The following is an 18,956-nucleotide window of genomic DNA, read 5'->3' as shown; positions in this document are numbered from 1 at the left end:
AGAGTAAATGAAACAATTCATTATTAATTGTGAAACCTTGGAGCGATAGAAGATGTTTACTGATAATCCATTGAAATTTCCGAGTGCTTGCAAGGAATAACTCATTCTCTTAGCGTGTTCCTACGCTAAGTATTTATTCCGATTTCTGTCTGAATGCTTTCCTCGGTTGATTTCTGTCTGAATGCTTTCCTCGGTTGACGGAGCACGTTGTGGGGCATGTTTCGAAATTACCATACCATTCTTAACGGAGATGTTCTGTACTTTAAAGGTAAAAATCCTTCAATTCTTCACTTGACGTTTGTGTAAGTTTCTGTGAATGTAGAGTATAATTATTTCGTGAGTTCCTCAATCAGAGTGGATACGAAATAGCTACTTACTGAAAGTATGTTATCAAATTCGTTTTCTATTGCACAGAACAAAACATTTCATTCCGAACGTCCGTGGGTTGTCCACCATGCACCTGCTCGATTGCACATTGTTCTGCGGGAGGGTATAGAGAGCAAGGCGCCCTCTGTTTAAAGAGACACCGGCTGCCTAACGGCATAGGAGTTGACTAGGTCACTGTGAGTCGAAAATACAACTGGCCAGTATCATCAGAGCACTATTGTTGTCTATGCTGAGAATTCAGCTGCTGACACCGTATTGATTACTCGGACTAGAAATAATCAGCAGGAACGACATTCCGGCATCGTTTCTTTATCAGCAATTACGAAGTGTAAATCCAATTACTATCTGTATTTCGTTGTCTATAAAGGTCTGCTGTGAGTTACGGATTAAACACCTCAGAGGCAAACAACAATAGACCATCTTTCATCATTGAAGGGACTTACCTCTTTGTAAGTGCTGATATAATACAGAGTTTAGGAAGAATCCTACTGCTACATCACAATAAAAAATTAATATCGTCGGGTGATCAAATGAAATTTCAAAAGCAATAATAAATCAGAAAGACAAAAAGTTAACGGCTATATAACACGTATATACCATAACTCAGTAATCTAGAGCAGGGATAGTCAACCTTTTCTCCCACCGCCAACTTTTGTGTCTATTAGAAGTAAAATTTTCTAATCGTCCAACATTTTCACAGTAATGGTGATCTACAAAGTAGGGAAGTAACTTAATAGCATTTATAAAGGAGAGTTACAATGACTTAAAGCACATAATAATAAATACATACCAAATACTTTGTCGAAATGTTTGAAATCGTAATGAAATGTTTTTAAAAATCCTGCAGCCTACCACCCACTTTTGAGAGGTGGAACGCCCAGTAGTGGGCAGTAGGGACTATGTTGGCTACAACTGGTTCAGAGTATCGTGTTGTAGACATTAGTTTTAATTAACTGAATTCTTTTTTTATTTATGACCATAATGCATATAACTATTTTACCATAACCGCTTGGTTTTATTCATTTGAAACATAGAAAGTGGTAGAATTTGTGTTTCACCTCTGCTTGCATCTTGAAATATTGTCGGCTAAAACATTTTCCACTAATCCTGCATAGATATTTTTGGTCTAATTTTGTTTTATGTTGCAGTACTGTGCATTTGACATAGTCATGTCAAAACATTGAATCGCTAATATTTATTTGTATTGTTGCAATCGAAAGTGACGTAATGCAACAAAACAGTGCCAAATGCAGGAATATCTGGAAGATGTGCACGTAGACGATACCTTCAGACGTAACCGAAAATCACACAAAAATGCAGCCATAACAATGTTTCAGAAATGAACACGCGTAAAAGTACGTGTTTCTTTGTAGTTGGAAAGAGGAATTTGCAGTGTCTTTAATTATTTAACTAAGTGTCTTACCCAAAGCGATTTTTTTTAAATTCTTGTAAACGGTTTCCTTTTTAAATAAGCAGTCTTCAGATCTTTTCTATAAGAGTTACATCCGTAATATATCAATTTGCTTCTGTTGACTACATGTGAGATACGAACGGCCAACAATCACAGACTGGTAAAAAAATTAAATTCTATAAAAATATTAGAAAACGGTGCAAAAGCCGAGCTGCTTATGAAGCAAATTGTTATGTAAAACTCGGATCATATTCGTATCATAGCAACAAGTAAGACAGACGGGATAGCAACGAAGAAAAAACATTACCGCCACTACGAATGATTTTTCTTTAGTGTTCACAATCTGTCTCAATGTTTCAAAGGTCAGCCAGCAGTCAGTAGCTTACCTGAGTTCTTGGACTTCCTGACGAAGCGCGGCGACCTCCGACTGCCCGCCCCCCAGTTCGGTTCGGAGACTCTGGAACTCCTCTTGCTTGCCCTCCAACAGCGCGTTCATCTGCTTCTGCAACAACTTCACCTGCTGCTCGAGGTCGGCAGCGCCCGTGCTGCACACGAGGACCGCCACGAACAGCCACCAACACGACCACGCATAGCGACTACACCGCATCACTCCCACAACCATTCCTGCGGACGGCTCGCGCCACACTGGAGCCGGCGGCGGACGCGGCGCCTGTTTTAAACAACGGCCCGCGCATGCGCGTAGGGGGCGGCCGGGCGGCAGGTGTGCGGCCCGGCGGCTGCCGAGGCGTGTGCCGAGCGCGTGCTGGCTGGCTTGGTCTGTAGAGGGGGAGGGGGGAGGCGTAACAGCTCCAGCGAAGGCCAAGAGCAACACCTGCCACTGCACGACAGGCAGCTGCTCGCCTGTCCGAGAAATACGACGCGCACTTCTTCAGCTTCCCGCTGCTCCTGTTGCTGCTGTCGCCATTTGTCACTGCCATACTAGTGTCGACCGAGATGCACTAGCCTCGGCATTTTTGAACATTTATGGTATACTCTGGAGACTACGTGGTACACATTTCCTGCAGAACGTCAACGGGCCCTCCGTGTATGGTTAGCTGGCTACCGTGACAGATCGTCCACGTCTCGGAAAGCGGCATTACTGCTCCCTGAGGTAGCGGGCTGTGGAAAGAGGCAACGCCCTGTATAAAATGTTCTCGGTTTTCTTGCTGTATGAGATTACTGCCCGCGCAGACCAAGTTGACAATTGACGCGGTACGGCAGCTGATGGGAAAGACCGTAAATGTGAAATGCCTTTAAGGTCGCTCCCATCTACCATTGCGTCAAGTCTCAGTTCGGTTTGCGCGCGTAATAAACCTCAAGCGATCGATATCTGCTTGCGTTTGATTAGTTAGGAGCAAGTAACTTTTAGGTGAAGCTTGAAATAATCTAACTGTTGAGGTTTTATCTGATTCCAAAGTGTCAAGAGATCTGCACATGGCAGCTCACGAATACCCAAGCGGAAGATTTTGCAGAGGAAAAATGTGAAAAACCAGAAGTGTAGACTATGAGAAAGATAAATGCCACCCGCTGTGAAATTAAAGAACTAATTGGAGGGAAGAGTAGCAGCTTTACGATCATGAACAGTATTAAACAAGAAAGGTGAAGTTGTAGGGTACAATGTTCACACATAAGGACTACACAAAGAAAATAAACTTAAAATAGTATTATGGAAAGGGAAATGGAAGTAGGAAAGGATGAAATGAGCTAGTAGTCTGCTAGAAGGATTTGATAGAATACTGAAAGACCTAAGACGAAACAAGGCACAATGAATATAAGACATTCCCTAAGAACTATTGAGTTTCTGGTGTGAACCAACCATCAAAATCTATTCCACCCGGTATGTAAGATATATGCGAAAGAAATACCCTCAGACTTTGGGAAAAATGACATACTGCATTGGAGAATGGACCACTAATTGTGGTTTCTTTTATTTTTCACGACACTTTCGCATGAGCGTTTAAAAATGCAGTAACGGCAAAGCACGTACATGAATTATTTACAGAAGAATGCAAAGACTGGTAGAAGAGAACCTCGCGAAATGTCAGTTTGAGTTCCGTAGAAACGTAGGGATACGCGATGCATACTCACCCTACGCCTTATCTTAGAACAAAAACTGAAAAAAAGCAATCTTACGGCCACATCGGCCGGCCATTTGGAGAAAGGGTTTGACAATATTGACTGGAATACAGTCTTTGAAATTCTGAAGATTGCAAGGGTAAATTATTTGGAGCGAAAAGATATCTGTAGCGTGTACAGAAGCCAGACTGCAGTTATTAAAGTCGAAATACGTGAAAAGGAACCAGTAGCAGGAATGCAACAGGGCTGTACCCTATTCCCGATGTTACACAGTGTCCATATTTTAGAAGCAGTAAATCAACACAGTAAGTAATTTGAATAGGGAATTAGAGTTCAGGGAGCAGAAATTAAAACTTTGAAATTTGCCGATGTCATTCCGCCACGCAACGTACTCGAAAGATCAATTGAACGGAATGGATAGAGCCTTGAAAACAGATTTTCATAGAAACATCATATGTTAAACCAGGGTAACGAACTGTACATGAATTAAATCAAGCGATTATGAGGGAGTTAAATTAGAAAAGGAGAAATAAGGAGATGGGACCTGGATAAACTGAAAGAACCAGAGGTTGTAGAGAGTTTCAGGGAGAGCATAAGGGAACAATTGACAGGAATGGGGGAAAGAAATACAGTAGAAGAAGAATGGTTAGCTCTGAGGGATGAAGTAGTGAAGGCAGCAGAGGATCAAGTAGGTAAAAAGACGAGGGCTAATAGAAATCCTTGGGTAACAGAAGAAATATTGAATTTAATTGATGAAAGGAGAAAATATAAAAATGCAGTAAATGAAGCAGGCAAAAAGGAATACAAACGTCTCAAAACTGAGATCGACAGGAAGTGCAAAATGACTAAGCAGGGATGGCTAGAGGACAAATGTAAGGATGTAGAGGCTTGTCTCACTAGGGGTAAGATAGATACTGCCTACAGGAAAATTAAAGAGACCTTTGGAGAGAAGAGAACCACTTGTATTAATATCAAGAGCTCAGATGGCAACCCAGTTGTAAGCAAAGAAGGGAAGGCAGAAAGGTGGAAGGAGTATATAGAGGGTTTATACAAGGGCGATGTACTTGAGGACAATATTATAGAAATGGAAGAGGATGTAGATGAAGATGAAATGGGAGATTTGATACTGCGTGAAGAGTTTGACAGAGCACTGAAAGACCTGAGTCGAAACAAGGCCCCGGGAGTAGACAACATTCCATTAGAACTACTTATGGCCTTGGGAGAGCCAGTCATGACAAAACTCTACCATCTGGTGAGCAAGATGTATGAGACAGGCGAAATACCCACAGACTTCAAGAAGAATATAATAATTCCAATCCCAAAGAAAGCAGGTGTTGACAGATGTGAAAATTACCGAACTATCAGTTTCATAAGTCACAGCTGCAAAATACTAACGCGAATTCTTTACAGACGAATGGAAAAACTGGTAGAAGCGGACCTCGGGGAAGATCAGTTTGTAACGCCGGAAATGCATATCCTCCTATTTCCATCTATTGTACTGTAAGTTTTTTTCCTTAATTTGTTACCTGAATATATGACATTTCTGTGCCTTTATATATTGTAATTGTTTTACTATTTGTATATATATATATATATATATATATATATATATATATATATATATATATATATATATATATATGCATTTATGTCGGTGTATAATTGGTTTGTTTCGTAAATATTATTTGTATTTTTACGCTGGGTCTTGCCTAGGGAAAACTGCTATCGAACGATTACATCGATAGGTCGTGTGAAGAATCAAAGTGTGTAGGATCTTTGGTAGTGTTAACTCTGCCGCGTGGAGCGCGGGCAGGGCAGTGGAAGTCTGGCTGGAGTAGCGAGTGAAGCAGATGTGTGGTGTGACGCTCCCGCGAGTTGCCGCGCTTTCGGGGTTAGCAGCATGTAATTGCGCTCGACTTGCGATGATAGTTTCTGACATGGTGTCGCGGACGGGAAGCATTAGCTGGCGCACATCAGGAGCCCGTTTCGCCTGGTGACCGTGTCGAGAAGAAGGCGCGCCAGCATCCAGCTTCTGCAACAGCGACGGCCGACAATGAGTGACTGTCGCCACCTCCTCGATCGACGGCTTCAAACCTTCAATCAACCAACAAGGAAGTCTAAAAGCACATAAAGTTTCAGAACTGTATGGCAGACCTCAGCTTTTCAAATTGTTCTATTTGCCTCGCAAAATTACAGCAACTTAACACGAACCTTTGTTGCTCATTGTCCCAATTGCATTGCCAAGCAGGGTCCCTTCCTTTTCCGAAATGAACCCGAGTGTCGTTGAAATTCAAACGCCAGCATTAAAATAATATAATTAGATTTCACTGCTTTAATTTCAAAGTTCAGTTATTCATAGCTGGCTACAATATTTAGATTACACGAGCACAAATTAAGAGTGCGAGTTTTGTTAGCGTATTTTAGCTTACCTGTGACTGCAGCTCAGCTTGGTACGTACTAAATTTTACTATTGTTAATTATTCAGAATCATTTAATTCAAGTTCAAAGTTAAATCTCTTGTTTCTAAATTGCGTAGAGTCAAGTTGCTTTTGAAATGATTGTTGAGGTAGTCCAAGACTAACCGTATTCTGCTGGATTTCGATGTGCTTCAGAAAGAAAGCTCACTATTAACTTCAGTCACTAAATTAACTTTCGATTTTCCGGTTTTATTAATTCTTTTGCTAAATTAAGTCAGAGTGTAGCGAAATTTCTTACTTCTGACAAACTTTCAGTTTTCACACTACACGTGTCAACCTTCAGTTGCCACGCTTCTAGTGCTAATTATATGTGTAATAACTTTTCTTTTTCAGTTACTATAGTAATTGTCCTTAGGACTGGCGACCGTGATTTCCCCCAAATCTCAAATATCTAATTACCGCTAGTTAATTGTTAACGTAACGGCCGCACATTTACTTTCTTTATTAACTTTACCCCTTTTCAAAATTAATTTCCACCAGTTTCATTTGCATTTTTCCTTTCTTTTAGATGTAACCCTTTCCTCCCTCTTTACCGACAGATTAACTTCGGTGACGATTGCTTTTCCAAAATCCCATTAGGCACACGCGGTTTCATTTTTCACTGTCATTAAGGTCGATAACTGAGGGGGAGGTTACACGTGGCGACCTGGTGACAGGACAATCTTCAAATTTGAGGTTGTTCTGGACACGAATTTTGCATTGTGCAAATCTCGTAACAAAGTACTGGTTACGAAATGGTCGATACGTCAGCGAGAATATTAGTCTGAGGAATCCTAATTAGATTTGAGATTTGTTATTTATATTGAAAATTATTAAAATGAGTGAAGGCAACAATTGCCAAAATTTGGTAGACTTGGATACGGAACAATCGGTCGAACAGTGGGAAACGCGCACCGCGGTACCCATTGCTCAGGGTCAGGCGGCTAGCATGAAAGACGCGACCGCCGAAACGCAACAAAGAGCAGAAATGGAATTCCAAACATTAGAAAATGTTTCGGAATCGGAAGTGAAAATCAAATCTGAATCCCTTGATGACGAATACGGGGGGGCAATTAAAGAAGAAGCCGCTACGGAAGTAAAACCGGTAGTTTCCGAGAATTTAGCTGATTTATTGAATGGTTTGATTAACGAAATCAAGGCTCAGTCTAGCAAGATAGAAACTCAATCGTCAGAAATTAAAGCTCAGGCTGCCAAGCAAGAAGCTCAGTCTGCCAAGCAAGAAGCTCAGTTTGAAAAAATTGAACGAAAACTAGACAATCAGAACGAAGCTATTAATGTTGTTAACAACAATGTTGGGGTTGTTAACACAAAAGTTGATAAAATCAAAGAAGATATTGTTGTGATTAATACCGAAATCGGTAATCTTAAACAGGAAATGATAGGTGTTCAGGCTGAAATTGCGAGCATAAATACGCGTTTTAATTCCGAAATTAGCAGAATAGAAAAAAGTGTAGGAGAAGCAGTTGCTCCGATCATCGAGAATAAGCTGACGGAACAAATTCAATTAGTGAAACAAGAGGATCAAAAGAAGGTGGAAACTTTAAAGGCTTTAGTATCCGAAGTAGATACCAAAGTGACGAAGCAGGCTAATACCTGCGAAGAGAAAAAAAGGGAAGTAGAAACGCTTGCGACAACCACTTGCCAAGTAATTACGAGAGTGTCGGAATTAGAAAAGAAACTTGACGAAAAACAGAAGTATGTTCCAATCTGTGCACATAGTTCGGAATTGTTGACGAAAGAGGAGCGGTTCGACCCCTTGAAAAAAGGCGGTATACACGCGACGGATTTCATTAAAAATTGTGAAAGAGTTTTACCCAGATCATGGACTAATGAGAGAAAAATTAATGCGGTTATTGATGTGTTGGCTGGTGATGCCAAGCGTTGGGGCTTAAACCTCAACATTACGAACCTGACTTTTGACGAGTTTTAGAATTTGTTTCTGGCTGAATACTGGTCAGAGCAAAAACAGCAAAGTGTCTGGCGCGAATTTGTGGTATCGAGGCCTTTCGATGTGAATTCGCGCGGCTCGATGAAGGAGTTTTGTGAGGGCTGGATCCGCAAGTTGGAATATTTGCGTGATCGCCGCACGGAATCCGAAATAGTCTGGGAACTCTACAAGAAACTTCCAGATGATACAAAACGCTACGTAGGAAGCAATTACAGGACAATCAATGATTTCCTGGAAAGAGTTGAGGACGAGGACAATTGGCGCAATAATCGCGACAGTGGTAGAGGCCGTGGTAACAACAACGGGTACCACAACAATGATCACCATGGGAATAATGCATTCCGCAACCTTGGCAGCATTAACAATAATGGTTCGGACCGTAATAACAAATGGTACAATGCAAATAATAATAGGAATGACGGAAACCAGTATCATACTAGCGTGATACGGGCTTCGCAGAATAGTAATAACGCCAGAGGGTGTGATCAGCCGCCTCAGCAGCATCCGGGGAGCGTATCTGCTGGGACGAGGCAGGGAAACAATTAGCCGCGCCGGTGAGGGGCCGACCGCGCGTGGAGAAATTTTGGCGGCCCGATAACAGTAGAAAACAGAGGTGTCGTCGTTATGAAAATTCCGTATGGAATAATCAATGGCGAGCGGGTGTGCCAGTGTTAGGAGAAAGGAGTGCGCCCACAAGTAGTAGATCAGCTGTAGACACGGCAGTAGAAAGTACATTCACTGTCAGTGAGATCAATTTAAGTAGTGTTCCGGAAATCGATGATAAAGTGGCAGCTGTAACACCCACAGCAGAACTGGAGATTGAGTTTAAGAATGATTCGCAAGTGTTGAGACAAGATCAGATGTCGGATAAAACGTCCGTCATCGAGCGAGGGGATGCAGAGAGGGATGAGGTCTGGTTAAGGCAGTTCGGTCGCTTATTCGACGAACTAAGAGATTATAGGGGCCTGTATGGGAGAAGTGTTTATGGGGAGCGCGGGCAGGATTTGCTGCGTTTCGTCCCACAGGAAGATAGTATTTGTGAAGTGATAGAAAGTTCTGGCCCTAACCGGCAGACTTTACTAGAAATAGTTGATGTTAATCGGGAGCACGAGCAAGATGCGTCGTGTTTCGTCCCGAAGGAGTTGAATGTTGAAGTAGTAAAGGAAAGTTCTGGCCCTAACCGGCAGACTTTACCGAAAGTCGTAGTGGTAGAAGTAGCCGACCCATCCGACGCAAGCCTCCAGTTTAAACATTGCGGGAGTAATAAGGAGAAAGATTACGAAAATTTTAGTGATAGCCGGACACGATTGGTAGAAAAGCACGTAGATTACAGCGTGTATGAGGTTAGAGTGACATTATACGGTCAGAAGATAACAGTGTGGGTTGCGCAGATCTAGAGGAAGTAATTGCAGATACTACTGGGCACATTTCTCCAGGTAGATTGGCAGATGAGATCAATCTGATTAAAGAGGAATCAACGAAGGTGACAATTAGTGAATTGATAGCAAAGCAACACTCACTAGTTGACGAGTTACAGGATAAGGTTTCGGTATTGGAGGCGAAGCTACAGACTAAGCCTCGGGACAAACGTGTTGAAATTAAAACTGTATGTGAACAGAGGATGAAAAAGCCGCCAGATAAACCGGATTTAGGATCAAAGCCGGATGGTTTTTTCTGGAATGACCTGGATATAGACGAGGATTTATTGTGGGATAATAAAGAAACAGTCGAGGACAAGTGTAGACAGATAGTAGTGTCTGTTAATATGCACGACCTACAACTAAACGTGTTGATTGACACCGGTGCAGAATTGAGTGCTGTATCTAGGAAAATATTTGAGTTACTGAAAGACAGACCTGGCATAGTAGTTATGCCAGTAACAGGAGTGAAAATTATCGGTGCTACTGGGAAGGCCAGTAAACTGGTCACAAAACAGATTTTTGTCAACTTCGAGATATGTGGGGCACGATTTGAGCAAGAGTTTGTCGTCGTGCCAGACTTAACTACGGAAGTAATTATCGGGTTAGATTGGCTATTAAAGTACCGTGCAGTGATTAATTGCGAAAGCAAAACTTTGACATTTACTTCACAAGATAAAGCAATAGTAGTTAGTTTTGACGAGGCAGGAGACGGTGTGCATAGGCAATACCAGCCTATACACATTGTTAACTGGCCGGATGACATTGACGTAAGAATGAATTTGAACTGCCGTAACGTGAGGAATCTCGGCATTGACAAAAGTGCAGAAAGTGACATGGAAGAGATAATCAAATTCCCTCCACGGATTGACATTAGTATTGGTGTGAAAAAAGATCGTTTGCGAGAAGTAATGAAGCTAAAAGCTGATGCTCGCATACGTCGTCATGACGCTAAAGCGCGTTTTGCTAAGTTTGCAATCGGAGACTTAGTACTTGTAAGAGCTCATGAGAAATCGAGCGAGATAGACAATGAAATCTCTAAATTTAAGTTTGTTTATAATGGACCATATAAAGTCATTGGTATACCTCACACAAATGCTTATTGCTTAGAGTATCCAAGCTCTGGAAAACTATTAGGTATACGGAACATTGTAGATTTGAAATTGTACCAACCTAGGATTGATTAATAACACAGAATGGGTAATTTGCACAGTATGTAAATATAGAGTGTAAGATTTAAGGATTTGCTTGGTTGCCATGCTTATGCCTGACCAAGAGGTCATTAAAGAAGTTGTAATTAATAAGTAATTAATTTTGGTTAATCAATTTAATTTTAATCAATTTAATCATGATCTAATCAACTGAAAAATCCAAGCTGCTAGTTTAAGTTTTCAGCTGAGTCACAGTAGATTAAGGAATGTAAATATGATTTTGTAACTAGCTGTAAGACTTCATAAATGTGTGTTTTACTAGTCATTGCCGATGTACTTAGACGCTGTTTTAAGTTTCAGGCTAGTACATGCGTGTGATGATGGACAGTGTTGAGTTATCCACTGTGATAGTATTAAGGGACTCCTTGAGATTACTCGGGAGTGAGTTTTCCTAAAGAATTCAGTGAAACGGACGTTCTGGAAATGCCGCTACACAGGCGAGTGAGATCAAGCGTGCCGCACAGGCGGGTGCAACAATACTGGCCTGGCGGAGCCGCTGTCGGCTCTTGTGCCGCTGTCGGCATTCTTTGTACTTGCGAGTACGGAAGGCGGAGTTGGTTTTCTTCCCGGACAGCTGATGTGAAAGAATTCTGCTGTCAATATTTATGTTTTTGTCGATCTACTGTATATTATTTTCTTGTTTAGCGTTAAGTGGACTCTCATGACGAGATAATAATTATGAAAAGGTTATATAAAATGTGTATTCTATGTAATTAATAATTAATTTGCGTATTTTGATCTACCTGTTTTTATGACCATGTACTCTAATTAATTTTGCAAATAGTATTCCATTTCTTATAGTGTTACGAATTTTAATGATTTTGGAATAGCTAAACCATTTTCTATGCTTTCTATGAATTTTAATATGTTGTCAACCTGTTTTATTTTTGTGCAAGATGACAGAATGGAATAAGATTAGGAGTGTCTCCACTCAATTATTATTGTCTAAAAATTGGTTTATGGTTAATTAGGCGAATGCTAAATTTTGTTGATGTTTTGAGCATATGCATTTCCGCTGTTTCTTTTTTGGACATTTTCTGAGTCTGTTTACGTTACACGAACATCCTCAGACAATGTGGGGCACGTGTAACGCCGGAAATGCATATCCTCCTATTTCCATCTATTGTACTGTAAGTTTTTTTCCTTAATTTGTTACCTGAATATATGACATTTCTGTGCCTTTATATATTGTAATTGTTTTACTATATATATATATATATATATATATATATATATATATATATGCATTTATGTCGGTGTATAATTGGTTTGTTTCGTAAATATTATTTGTATTTTTACGCTGGGTCTTGCCTAGGGAAAACTGCTATCGAACGATTACATCGATAAGTCGTGTGAAGAATCAAAGTGTGTAGGATCTTTGGTAGTGTTAACTCTGCCGCGTGGAGCGCGGGCAGGGCAGTGGGAGTCTGGCTGGAGTAGCGAGTGGAGCAGGTGTGTGGTGTGACGCTCCCGCGAGTTGCCGCGCTTTCGGGGTTAGCAGCATGTAATTGCGCTCGACTTGCGATGATAGTTTCTGACATGGTGTCGCGGACGGGAAGCATTAGCTGGCGCACATCAGGAGCCCGTTTCGCCTGGTGACCGTGTCGAGAAGAAGGCGCGCCAGCATCCAGCTTCTGCAACAGCGACGGCCGACAATGAGTGACTGTCGCCACCTCCTCGATCGACGGCTTCAAACCTTCAATCAACCAACAAGGAAGTCTAAAAGCACATAAAGTTTCAGAACTGTATGGCAGACCTCAGCTTTTCAAATTGTTCTATTTGCCTCGCAAAATTACAGCAACTTAACATGAACCTTTGTTGCTCATTGTCCCAATTGCATTGCCAAGCAGGGTCCCTTCCTTTTCCGAAATGAACCCGAGTGTCGTTGAAATTCAAACGCCAGCATTAAAATAATATAATTAGATTTCACTGCTTTAATTTCAAAGTTCAGTTATTCATAGCTGACTACAATATTTAGATTACACGAGCACAAATTAAGAGTGCGAGTTTTGTTAGCATATTTTAGCTTACCTGTGACTGCAGCTCAGCTTGGTACGTACTAAATTTTACTATTGTTAATTATTCAGAATCATTTAATTCAAGTTCAAAGTTAAATCTCTTGTTTCTAAATTGCGTAGAGTCAAGTTGCTTTTGAAATGATTGTTGAGGTAGTCCAAGACTAACCGTATTCTGCTGGATTTCGATGTGCTTCAGAAAGAAAGCTCACTATTAACTTCAGTCACTAAATTAACTTTCGATTTTCCGGTTTTATTAATTCTTTTGCTAAATTAAGTCAGAGTGTAGCGAAATTTCTTACTTCTGACAAACTTTCAGTTTTCACACTACACGTGTCAACCTTCAGTTGCCACGCTTCTAGTGCTAATTATATGTGTAATAACTTTTCTTTTTCAGTTACTATAGTAATTGTCCTTAGGACTGGCGACCGTGATTTCCCCCAAATCTCAAATATCTAATTACCGCTAGTTAATTGTTAACGTAACGGCCGCACATTTACTTTCTTTATTAACTTTACCCCTTTTCAAAATTAATTTCCACCAGTTTCATTTGCATTTTTCCTTTCTTTTAGATGTAACCCTTTCCTCCCTCTTTACCGACAGATTAACTTCGGTGACGATTGCTTTTCCAAAATTCCCATTAGGCACACGCGGTTTCATTTTTCACTGTCATTAAGGTCGATAACTGAGGGGGAGGTTACAAGTTTGGATTCCGTAGAAATGTTGGAACACGTGAGGCAATACTAACCTTACGACTTATCTTAGAAGAAAGATTAAGAAAAGGCAAACCTACGTTTCTAGCATTTGTAGACTTAGAGAAAGCTTTTGACAACGTTAACTGGAATACTCTCTTTCAAATTCTGAAGGTGGCAGGGGTAAAATACAGGGAGCGAAGGGCTATTTACAATTTGTACAGAAACCAGATGGCAGTTATAAGAGTCGAGGGGCATGAAAGGGAAGCATTGGTTGGGAAAGGAGTGAGACAGGGTTGTAGTCTCTCCCCGATGTTATTCAATCTGTATATTGAGCAAGCAGTAAATGAAACAAAAGAAAAATTCGGAGTAGGTATTAAAATTCATGGAGAAGAAGTAAAAACTTTGAGGTTCGCCGATGACATTGTAATTCTGTCAGAGACAGCAAAGGACTTGGAAGAGCAGTTGAACGGAATGGACAGTGTCTTGAAAGGAGGATATAAGATGAACATCAACAAAAGCAAAACGAGGATAATGGAATGTAGTCGAATTAAATCGGGTGATGCTGAGGGGATTAGATTAGGAAATGAGACACTTAAAGTAGTAAAGGAGTTTTGCTATTTAGGGAGTAAAATAACTGATAATGGTCGAAGTAGAGAGGATATAAAATGTAGACTGGCAATGGCAAGGAAATCGTTTCTGAAGAAGAGAAATTTGTTAACATCGAGTATAGATTTAAGTGTCAGGAAGTCGTTTCTGAAAGTATTTGTATGGAGTGTAGCCATGTATGGAAGTGAAACATGGACTATAACCAGTTTGGACAAGAAGAGAATAGAAGCTTTCGAAATGTGGTGCTACAGAAGAATGCTGAAGATAAGGTGGGTAGATCACGTAACTAATGAGGAGGTATTGAATAGGATTGGGGAGAAGAGAAGTTTGTGGCACAACTTGACTAGAAGAAGGGATCGGTTGGTAGGACATGTTTTGAGGCATCAAGGGATCACAAATTTAGCTTTGGAGGGCAGCGTGGAGGGAGACCAAGAGATCAATACACTAAGCAGATTCAGAAGGATGTAGGTTGCAGTAGGTACTGGGAGATGAAGAGGCTTGCACAGGATAGAGTAGCATGGAGAGCTGCATCAAACCAGTCTCAGGACTGAAGACCACAACAACAACAACAAATTAGAAAATGAGCCACTAGAAGTCGCAGCTGAGTTTTGCTATTTGGACAGAAAAACAAATGACGATTGACGAACTGGAGTGAATACAAATGTTGACCGACAATAGCAATAGAACTATACTGAGAAATAAATATGTGGACATGAAGTCTAAAGATGAAGAATATTAATAACGTTGTTTGATTTAAAAAGTTGTAAGAATTCTTACATAAATTTTGGAAGCTTTACTTTTCAGCACGTCCTCGTATACTTCCTCAGTTTTTCCAGAACCTTATGATAAGAGTTTATAGGCTCCACTGTACAATTCTATTTCGGTAAGTTTACTAAATCAAGAAAAGTGAGCACCTTCCTGCATCATAAGGTTCCGGAAATGACGATTACTCATATTTTCCCGAAGCTGATAGTATTACGAACAGATCAATAAAGAAAACAGCCAATGCAAATAAATTGGCGTCGGCTGAAAAGCTCCTAGATGTATTCCTTCCATAGTGGAGCATATTCGGCTGCTGTAGTTTCGCTTACAGGAGTGCTAAGGCTGTGTCGCATCAGACTTTAAAAGACTGCTGCAAACTGGGAAGCTAAGAATTTTTATCACCATCTGAAACCAGCACAGAACCGACAATTACTTGGGGCCTTCAATAATTGGCACTACAAGTTTTTTGTGCTCACAGGAACGATATACTGAACAAACGAATACAGATTATCTGTGCACTTTCACCACCTTCTGGCAGCTACCGTATCTGAGTAGCAAAACATTCTTTTGGGGGTATCTCGGCTCCACTGGAGGAACGTTTGACCCCACATGACCTCTTTCACTGCGTCGAATAGCGCACAGTCGCTAGGAGCAATATCCGGCGTATATAGAGGCTATGGAAGCACAGTTAATCCCATTTCACAAATGTGGCAATGGGCTGACGATTAGCATGTGGCCGTGCATTGTCGTGTTGGAACAGAACGCCATGACCTCATTCTCCGTGGCGGCGCTGGTGAATGCCTTGGCGGGGCATGTACACTGAAAAGAAGTGCCGATCACTGTTGAGAGTCGTATTGGGAGGGAACCATCCCACCATCAGTATCACTTCCTGATCCCAGAACACAGTCACCAATTGTTTCTGCGCGAATATTCCCGACCGTGACTTTTCTGGAGTATCGTGGAAGAACCATGACTCGTCGACGGTGACCAAACGCTCAAAGAACTCGCGTTGAACCAACTATTAGCATAACTGCCGACACTTCTGTTTCTGTGCAAATGCGAGGGAATGGGACAAATCCTCGTGGATCATAGTGTGGAGGGTTCCCCGTAATGGACCTATTGCTATCTCTTGCTCATCAAATGTGATTCGACTGTGCCCCATTATCAAGCGACTACCACGTAGGACAATGTTTAATTTGCGTACAGTTGTTGGACGCCCAGTGCTTTTGCGTTTTTCTGCACAGTTCCCGTCTTATGTGAAATTTGAGAAACCTAACGAAAAGTGGGTCAGCGACTCGGTTCTGTTTCCCCTCATGTGGCCACTAAACTCTTATGTATATCTGAAACCGTCACTTCTTCCCTACAGGGAAACCATACTGTCCACCACTGCTCATGATTATCTGCTTCCATGTTGTCTTATCCGTGTCCACCAGAGTACTCACAAGCCGGAAAAAGTACTGCTACAACGCGTCACCTATAGAATACAGAAACACCATCTGGTGGCGGCAGATAGTACTATCGTCTATCATCACACATACATCGACATAGTAGACTTCAAATTGATATTTTGCTCGAGTTATAAGGGAAGTGCCAATTAACACTGGAACGTATGAAATACGAGGTGCATTCAAGTTCTAAGGCCTCCGTTTTTTTTTCTAATTAACTACTCACCCGAAATCGATGAAACCGGCGTTACTTCTCGACGTAATCGCCCTGCAGACGTACACATTTTTCACAACGCTGACGCCTTGATTCCATGGCAGCGACGAAGGCTTCTTTAGGAGTCTATTTTGACCACTGGAAAATCGCTGAGGCAATAGCAGCACGGCTGGTGAATGTGCGGCCACGGAGAGTGTCTTTCATTCTTGGAAAAAGCCAAAACTCACTAGGAGCCAGGTCAGGTGAGTAGGGAGCTTGAGGAATCACTTCAAAGTTGTTATCACGAAGAAACTGTTGCGTAACGTTAGCTCGATGTGCGAGTGCGTTGTCTTGGTGAAACAGCACACGCGCAGCCCTTCCCGGACGTTTTTGTTGCAGTGCAGGAAGGAATTTGTTCTTCAAAACATTTTCGTAGGATGCACCTGTTACCGTAGTGCCCTTTGGAACGCAATGGGTAAGGATTACGCCCTCGCTGTCCCAGAACATGGACACCATCATTTTTTCAGCACTGGCAGTTACCCGAAATGTTTTTGGTGGTGGTGAATCTGTGTGCTTCCATTGAGCTGACTGGCGCTTTGTTTCTGGATTGAAAAATGGCATCCACGTCTCATCCATTGTCACAACCGACGAAAAGAAAGTCGCATTCATGCTGTCGTTGCGCGTCAACATTGCTTGGCAACATGCCACACAGGCAGCCATGTGGTCGTCCGTCAACATTCGTGCCACCCACCTGGATGACACTTTTCGCATTTTCAGGTCGTCATGCAGGATTGTGTGCACAGAACCCACAGAAATGTCAACTCTGGAGGCGATCTGTTCAACAGTCATTCGGCGATCCCCCAAAACAACTCCCTCCACTTTCTCGATCACGTCGTCAGACCGGCTTGTGCGAGCCCGAGGTTGTTTCGGTTTGTTGTCACACGATGTTCTGCCTTCATTAAACTGTCACACGCACGAACGCACTTTCGACACATCCATAACTCCATCACCACATGTCTCCTTCAACTGTCGATGCATTTCAATTGGTTTCACACCACGCAAATTCAGAAAACGAATGATTGCACGCAGTTCAAGTAAGGAAAACGTCGCCATTTTAAGTGTTTAAAACAGTTCTCATTCTCGCCGCTGGCGGTAAAATTCCATCTGCCTTACGGTGCTGCCATCTCTGGGACATATTGACAATGAACGCGGCCTCATTTTAAAACAATGCACATGTTTCTATCTCTTTGCAGTCCGGAGAAAAAACATCGGAGGTCTTAGAACTTGAATGCACCCCGTAAAAGGTGGAGTAAAGTTTTTTCTATTTAATGAGCATCACTAATCACTATAAAAATGTTCAGTTTTCCGGTTACGGTACTTCATTACCATCGACAGACGTGTCAATATTTCTGCACACTGCCGCAAGGTGGAGAGGTCCAGGGCTGAGTCTTCGACTGTTGTTGTGGTGTTGAGGGTGCAGCGGGGGTGCTGGAGCACAGACGCCAGATGGCCGTCTGCGATACTGGCTGGCGTGTAGTGGAGGCGCGGCGTGGCGCCACCGGCTCCGGCGTGTGTGGCAGGTGGCCCTCTGCGGCAGCCGGGGGCAGCCACAGGCCGCGGCCGGCCTCTTTGAACCTAGCCATCACCCAACCCTACTTCAGGGCGGAAACTGCGATATGCCAAACAAAACCCTCGTTTTCTGCCTACACGCAAAGGTGTTCGGAGTATATTCGCTCAAATTAATTCAGGGGCTAGAGAATATCAAAAGAAGTATATTTAGTTGTGGTACATACTATCTCAGATGGAAATTTCTGATGCTAGGGACGATTTACACAGAAGGTACGCTACTGGCCATTAAAATTGCTACACCAAGAACAAATGCAGATGATAAACGGGTATTCATTGGACAAATATATTATACTAGAACTGACATGTGATTACATTTTCACGCAATTTGGGTGCATAGATCTTGAGATACCAGTACACAGAACAACCACCTCTGGCCGTAATAGCGGCCTTGATACGCCTGTGCATTGAGTCACACAGAGTTTGGATGGCGTGTACAGGTACAGCTGCCCATGCAGTTTCAACACGACAACACAGTTCATCAAGAGTAGTGACTGGCGTATTGTGACGAGCCAGTTGCTCGGCCACCATTGATCAGACGTTTTCAATTGGTGAGAGATCTGGAGAATGTGCTGGCCAGGGCAGCAGTCGAACATTTTCTGTATCCAGAAAGGCCGGTACAGGACCTGCAACATGCGGTCGTGCATTATCCTCCTGAAATTTACGGTTTCGCGGGGATCGAATGA

At 42.0% G+C, this 18,956-nt stretch overlaps 1 protein-coding gene across 1 annotated transcript in view; it reads right to left on the bottom strand.

Moving 5' to 3' along the window:
• The window catches only part of LOC126255811 (protein scabrous), a 226,329-nt gene extending 208,042 nt beyond the window's left edge, over positions 1 to 18,287 (bottom strand). Inside the window, exons 1-2 of the mRNA XM_049955434.1 lie at positions 18,062 to 18,287; positions 2,185 to 2,575 (exon numbers count right to left, since the gene is read on the bottom strand). Coding sequence (XP_049811391.1) covers positions 2,185 to 2,575; positions 18,062 to 18,287 — 617 coding nt within the window. The remainder of the gene's footprint in view (positions 1 to 2,184; positions 2,576 to 18,061) is intronic.
• Between the last annotated feature and the right edge of the window lie 669 nt (positions 18,288 to 18,956).

Source organism: Schistocerca nitens, chromosome 1 (genome assembly GCF_023898315.1).
Source record: "Schistocerca nitens isolate TAMUIC-IGC-003100 chromosome 1, iqSchNite1.1, whole genome shotgun sequence".
In the NCBI taxonomy this organism is placed as follows: domain Eukaryota; kingdom Metazoa; phylum Arthropoda; class Insecta; order Orthoptera; family Acrididae; genus Schistocerca; species Schistocerca nitens.
This window is presented reverse-complemented; position numbering and strand designations above follow the sequence as displayed.